This window comes from Mandrillus leucophaeus, unplaced genomic scaffold (assembly GCF_000951045.1).
Source record: "Mandrillus leucophaeus isolate KB7577 unplaced genomic scaffold, Mleu.le_1.0 Scaffold112, whole genome shotgun sequence".
Lineage (NCBI taxonomy): Eukaryota > Metazoa > Chordata > Mammalia > Primates > Cercopithecidae > Mandrillus > Mandrillus leucophaeus.
The window spans coordinates 415,721-422,019 of NW_012099432.1; the positions used below are offsets into that span (position 1 = coordinate 415,721).

Here is a 6,299-nt window from a genome sequence, read left to right on the forward strand (position 1 = left end):
GATCTCCTGACCTCGTGATCCGCCCGTCTTGGCCTCCCAAAGTGCTGGGATTACAGGCTTGAGCCACCATGCCCGGTTGATTTTTTTTTTTTTTTTTAATTATTATACTTTATGTTCAAACTTGCACGTTCTTCCTTTTTTTTTTTTAAGAGACACATCTCCCTACGTTGATCTTGAACTCCTGGGCGCAGGCAATCCTGCAGCCTCCGCCCCCCAAGTAGCTGAGACTACAGGCATGAGCCACCACGTCCAGCACATTTTTCCATCTACTTTTTGTAGACATGGAGACTCGCTATGTTGCCCAGGCTGGTTTTGAACTCCTGGGCTCAGGCAGTCCTCCCACTTCAGCCTCTGGAGTAGCTGAAACTGCAGGTGCGAGCTGGAGGCAGCATTTCTAGCCAGTGCCACAGTCCATGTACAGTGCATGCATCCCCCAAAGCCCCCACTTCCCCATACTTCGCCGTGAGCCTACTGGAGCATGCGCTGTTCCTCACCTTCCAGGTGAACCTGAACACCATCAAGCGCTGCCTGCTCATTGACTACAACCCTGACTCCCAGGAGCTGGACTTCCGCCACTAGTGAGTGTCCCAGCGGAATGGGGGACGAGGGGGTGCCGGGTGGGGGCCCCCGCGTGCGGCTGATGACAGCACTCCTCCTGAGACTCTGTGATTGCTGTGTCTCAAAGTAAACGCCCTGACGCACTGTGGGAAGGGTGGGATGGGGACTGCCAGCCCCGTGTCCCCTGACCACCCCCTTGCCGTCCACTCACGTTCCTGCAGTAGCATCAAAGTCGTTCCTGTGGGCGCGAGTCGCGGGATGAAGAAGCTTCTCCAGGAAAAGTTTCCCAACATGAGCCGCCTGCAGGACATCAGCGAGCTGCTGGCCACGTGAGGAGGGCACAGGGCGGAAGGCCACTGCCGCCCGGGGACCCCAGAACAGGCCCGGGAGCCTGAGCTCCCCCACTGAGCCCTGTATGTCCCACACACAGGGGCGCGGGGCTGTCGGAGAGCGAGGCAGAGCCTGATGGCGACCACAGCATCACAGAGCTGCCTCAGGCTGTTGCTGGCCGTGGCAACATGCGAGCCCAGCAGAGTGCAGTGCGGCTCACTGAGGTGAGGCCCGGGGCAGGGGACCCCTGGGTTCCCCCAGTCCCAACAATGGGCTGACACTTCTCCCTCATCCCCCTAGATCGGCCCGCGGATGACATTGCAGCTCATCAAGGTCCAGGAGGGCGTTGGGGAGGGCAAAGTGATGTTCCACGGTTTTGGTGAGTCCGGGGCCCGTGGGGGTGCGGGGTCATGGGTGCCGGGCTGCATCCGGACCTTGGTGACCTGCGTCTCCTGGCTCAGTGCGCAAGACAGAGGAGGAGCTGCAGGCCATCCTGGAAGCCAAGGAGAAGCAGCTGCGGCTGAAGGCACAGAGGCAGGCCCAGCAGGCCCAGAACGTGCAGCGCAAGCAGGAGCAGCGGGAGGCCCACAGGTTCGGGCAGGGCTGGGCACGGCGGGGCCGGGGGATCCCTGGGGTGGGCAGCCACGTTGACCCCCACCCCCTCCTCCAGGAAGAAGAGCCTGGAGGGCATGAAGAAGGCACGGGTCGGGGGTGGTGATGAAGAGGCCTCTGGGATCCCTTCGAGGACGGCGAGCCTGGCGTTGGGTGAGGAGGACGATGACCAGGAAGATGATGACATCGAGTATTTCTGCCAGGCGGTCGGCGAGGCGCCTAGTGAAGGTATGGAGTGGGGTCTGCAGCGGGGCACCCAGAGCCTGTCCTTGTCCCTGGGAACCCTGACACTGTCTCTCCCCACAGACCTGTTTCCTGAGGCCAAGCGGAAACGGCCTGCCAAGTCTCCAGGCCGGAAGCGGCGGGGAACGGATCGAGGCAGGGGTCGTCTTTGTGACCGGAAGTTTCCCAAGCCCAAGGACAAGCCCCAGGGGTCCCAGACCAGGCGGGGGCCCAGAGGGGCTTCCCGGGATGGTGGGCGAGGCCAGGGCCGGGGCCGCTCACGGAAGAGAGTGGCCTGAGCCCAAGCCGCACCGGAGCAGTGGATGAACTGAACGCCCCAGATTGGGGCCCGAGAGACATGGCCCTCGGTTTCCTTTCATAAAGGAGTCGTGTCCCCCACCCTTCCACTCCAATAAACAACTGAACTGGCCAGGGGTCCACGTCGGCGTTTGGGATGGGGGATCCTGGAGCTCTGCAAAGCAACCCAGAGTCGCCTGGGCAGGTGACCCCGGGAGTCCCTCCCACCTGGTTTCTTCCTGGAAGCTGGGTCTCTCCGCTCCCTGCATGGGGTTGGTTTCATTGGTGGCAGTGGTGGTCATGAGGCCCCTCCCCACAGTCCCACCAAGAGCCCTGCAAGCAGACAGGTCACGCTTTCAGCAGATGAGCTTGAACCTCAAGAGGGCTGTGCACAATGAGGAAGGAAACGTGGGTGGAAAGGCACCCTGGCCTGCTCTGCTGGCTGGGCCAGGAACTGGGGGTGGGGCTGGGGCAGGGGCAGGGCCCGCTAAGCCACCAGTGACTGGGGGAGGAGCTGCGGAACTGGGTGGCAGACACAGGCTGAGGCTCGGCATGGGAGCATGGCAGCCAACGTCTCAGGTAAGGAGAAGGCATGTTCCCTTTCTCTGGGGGTCTGTGGTTAGCCCTGCAGATTGTCAGGAGGTGGGGGCGGTGGGGCATGGGTATTGGTAAAACCTAGGTCTGGGGCTGGGCACAGTGGCTCACGCCTGTAATCCCAGCACTTTGGGAGGTTGAGGCGGGCAGAACATGAGGTCAGGAGTTTGAGAACACCCTGACCAGCCAGAAACCCCATTGCTACTAAAAATATAAAATTAGCCGGACCTGGTGGTACGTGCTTGTAATCCCAGCTACTCGGGAGGCTGAGACAGGAGAATCACTTAAACGCGGGAGGCGGAGGTTGCCCTCCAGTTTGGGCAACGAGCAAAACACTCTCAAACCTGGTGGTGTGAGCCTGAGATTCCAGCTACTGGTGAGGCTGAGGCAGGAGGATCACGACCCCAGGAGGTCTGAGACTGCACTGAGCTGTGATTGCACCTCAGCCGCGGTGACAGTGAAATCCTGTCTCCAAAAAAAGCCAGTCTAGACAACACTTCCTCCCTGAGCAGGCTGGCGTTGGGAGTCCTCCGGAGGAGCCTGCCCCGGCCTGCGGTGGCAGGAGTGGGGTGTACAAGGAGTGAGTGCCCCTGTGCTGCTGGGCCCTGGGCACTGCGGTGAGCACTGGCGCCAGTAGTGTGTAAGCAGGCCCCCCCATTCTCCCGAAAGGGGGAGATTTTTCTCACTGTCATCAGGTGAGGCACAGGGTATGGGGGAAAATACCGCAGGGAAGGGAGAGTGGAGGGCACATAGTGGTTAGAGTGGCCTTGGGCCCTCTCACAGGCAAGACCACAGACGTGGGGAAAGGAGCCTCAAGAAAGTCTGGGTGAGGCCAGGTGCGGTGGCTCATGCCTGTAATCCCAGCACTTTCGGAGGCTGAGGCGGGCAGATCTGAGGTCAGGAGTTCGAGACCTCCTGGCCAACATGGGGAAACCCGATCTCTACTAAAAATACAAAATTTAAAATTAAACCAAGCGTGGTGGTGGTTGCCGGTAGTCCCAGCTACTCAGGAGGCTGAGGCAGGAGAATCACTTGAACCAGGGAGGCAGAGGTTGCAGTGAGCTGAGATCGCATCATTGCACTCCAGCCTGGGTGATGAGAGCGAGACACTTGTCTCAAAAAAAAAAAAAGAAAAAAAAGAATGTCTGGGTATGAAGGTCCCAAGGCACAAGCCTGCAAAAGCAGCCAGGAAGCCAGGGTGGGCTGGCGCGAGGGAGTGAGTCGTGGAGCACAGAGGGTGGCACTGGGGGGTATGGCGGGTGGGAGTGCTCTTGAGGGACCTTGTGGGGTGAGTCTGGCTTTTTGGCGGCAACTCTGTGGCCAAGTGTGAGCACCTGGAAGCAAAAGGATGGGGACAGGACTCTGGCGCTCGCAGGTGCCCTCTGGTGGCCACAGGGAGAAGAGGCTGTGGGCGGCAGCTAGTGCTGAGGTCGGGGCAGGATGCCGGGGCTGCACCCCACCCCGGTGGGGCCTCAGACGGCACAGGTCTGAAGCGGAGCCAGCAGGCCTTGCCGGGGCTGGACTTTGAGGAGGAGGCCTCTAGTGAGGCCAGGGACTCCCACAGGCAGGTGTGGTGCGGGAGCAGGGTGGCCACTGCCCGTGTTACTGGTGGACCCTGAGCTCCAAGACTGCCTGGCCCCCCTCAGCTGGTCCCTCGGGGCCCAATGCAGAACCCCGGCTCTGAGCCCAGTCCTGTCCATATAAAGGAGTGGAGCCCAGTCTTCCAGGGAGGGGAAAGAACTTGTGTCAAGGAATCCATGCCATGGCAGACGTGGGCTCTGGGGGCAGCAGGAGCTGCCATGTGGGAGAATAGGGCTCAGCTGGTGACACCTTCTGCCCACAGATGCCAAGTCCTGCCCTGCCAACTTCTCGGCAGCTGCCGACCACATCCTCAGTGGGTTCCAGGAAGACTTCCTGTGGCCCATACTGCTGGTTCAGTTCCTGGTGGCCTTGGCCAGCAATGGTCTGGCCTTGTACCGCTTCAGCACCCGGGAGCAGCGCCCATGGTACCCCGCCGTGGTCTTCTCAGTCCAGCTGGCAGTCAGTGACCTGCTCTGCGCCCTGACGCTGCCCCCGCTGGCCGCCTACCTCTATCCCCCCAAGCACTGGCGCTATGGGGAGGCCGCATGCCACCTGGAGCGCTTCCTCTTCACCTGCAACCTGCTGGGCAGCGTCATCTTCATCACCTGCATCAGCCTCAACCGCTACCTGGGCATCGTGCACCCCTTCTTCACCCGCAGCCACCTGCGGCCCAAGCACGCCTGGGCCGTGAGCGCCGCCGGCTGGGTCCTGGCCGCCCTGCTGGCCATGCCCACACTCAGCTTCTCCCACCTGAAGAGGCCACAGCAGGGGGTGGGCAACTGCAGCGTGGCCAGGCCCGAGGCCTGCATCAAGTGTCTGGGGACAGCAGGTCACAGGCTGGAGGCCTACAGAGCATACAGCCTGGTGCTGGCGGGGCTGGGCTGCGGCCTGCCGCTGCTGCTCACGCTGGCAGCCTATGGCGCCCTCGGGCGGGCTGTGCTACGCAGCCCGAGCATGACTGTCGCTGAGAAGCTGCGCGTGGCGGCGCTGGTGGCCAGTGGCGTGGCCCTCTACGCCAGCTCCTACGTGCCCTACCACGTCATGCATGTGCTCAACGTGGATGCTCGGCGGCGCTGGAGCACCCGCTGCCCGAGCTTTGCAGACGTGGCCCAGGCCACAGCAGCCCTGGAGCTGGGACCCTACGTGGGCTACCAGGTGATGCGGGGCCTCATGCCCCTGGCCTTCTGTGTCCACCCGCTGCTCTACATGGCCGCGGTGCCCAGCCTGGGTTGCTGCTGCCGACACTGCCCTGGCTACAAGGACAGCTGGAACCCAGAGGACGCCAAGAACACTGGCCAAGCCCTGCCCCTCAATGCCACAGCTGCCTCTAAACCGTCGGAGCCCCAGTCCCATGAGCTGAGCCCGTAACGTAGCCTAGCTGAAGCCGCCGCCTCACCCCAGGTGTTGCTGGAGAACCCTGAGGACAGGACCCCAGCCCCAACATGCCCCTTCCCCCAAAAAGCAACACCTGTGGTTGCAGCCAGGTCAGGCCCAGCTGCAGCCCAGGCAGGAGCAGTTGCCTTTCCCACCCAACAGCGCTGGCCACAGGGCTGCCTGCAGCATCAGGGACCAAACCATGCCCAGGGGAAGGGAGGCGCCGGCCCCCGCCACAGGACCGGAGACACGAGAACAAACAGGCCCAGGTAGAGAGAGTGCAGCTTTTTTATTGCCCTTGGAGTCCGCTCTCTCACAGGCGGCCTTCTGTCGCCGAGGGTCCTGGGCCGAGCACGCGGTGGCAGCTGGCTTAGTTGGTGGACGGCCTGGGGTAGGGGAGGGTGGCAGGGTATGAGACCTCCAGGGGCGCCCCAAGACCCCAGACACCCAAATGGTGCCTTGTGGCGGGCTAGGGGCAGAGAAGGACGGGGTAATGGGAGGACAAAGCGGGCACCGAGCCAGATGGTCAGCCTCAAGGCCTGGCCCACAGACTGGCAGGGACGCCAGGCACAAGAACTGCCACCCCTCTGCCCCTCTGCCAGGTTTTGGGAAAAAACAATAAAGGGCTGTCCCCTCAAAACCAGCTGGGGGACTCTTAAATTGGCACACAGCCACTGGTTGGCCCAAGGTTCCGTGGAGGTGCTGGGACGAGGTGGGGAGCAGGGGCTGGG

General features: G+C 62.2%; 3 protein-coding genes across 3 annotated transcripts in view; 2 read left to right on the plus strand and 1 right to left on the minus strand.

The window, feature by feature from the left end:
* Window positions 1-2,157, plus strand: part of LOC105549704 (suppressor of SWI4 1 homolog) — a 5,147-nt gene extending 2,990 nt beyond the window's left edge. Inside the window, exons 6-12 of the mRNA XM_011994349.1 lie at window positions 502-578; window positions 780-887; window positions 989-1,112; window positions 1,189-1,267; window positions 1,350-1,479; window positions 1,559-1,728; window positions 1,807-2,157. Coding sequence (XP_011849739.1) covers window positions 502-578; window positions 780-887; window positions 989-1,112; window positions 1,189-1,267; window positions 1,350-1,479; window positions 1,559-1,728; window positions 1,807-2,021 — 903 coding nt within the window. The 3' untranslated portion in view covers window positions 2,022-2,157. The remainder of the gene's footprint in view (window positions 1-501; window positions 579-779; window positions 888-988; window positions 1,113-1,188; window positions 1,268-1,349; window positions 1,480-1,558; window positions 1,729-1,806) is intronic.
* Window positions 2,158-2,373: 216 nt separating this feature from the next.
* On the plus strand, window positions 2,374-6,228 carry P2RY11 (purinergic receptor P2Y, G-protein coupled, 11). The gene is made up of 2 exons (XM_011994337.1): window positions 2,374-2,598; window positions 4,457-6,228. Exons 1-2 carry the CDS (start codon window positions 2,580-2,582, stop codon window positions 5,560-5,562), a joined length of 1,125 nt encoding a protein of 374 aa, XP_011849727.1. The 5' UTR covers window positions 2,374-2,579; the 3' UTR covers window positions 5,563-6,228.
* Window positions 5,839-6,299, minus strand: part of EIF3G (eukaryotic translation initiation factor 3, subunit G) — a 4,959-nt gene continuing 4,498 nt past the window's right edge. Inside the window, exon 11 of the mRNA XM_011994327.1 lies at window positions 5,839-5,954. Coding sequence (XP_011849717.1) covers window positions 5,939-5,954 — 16 coding nt within the window. The 3' untranslated portion in view covers window positions 5,839-5,938. The remainder of the gene's footprint in view (window positions 5,955-6,299) is intronic.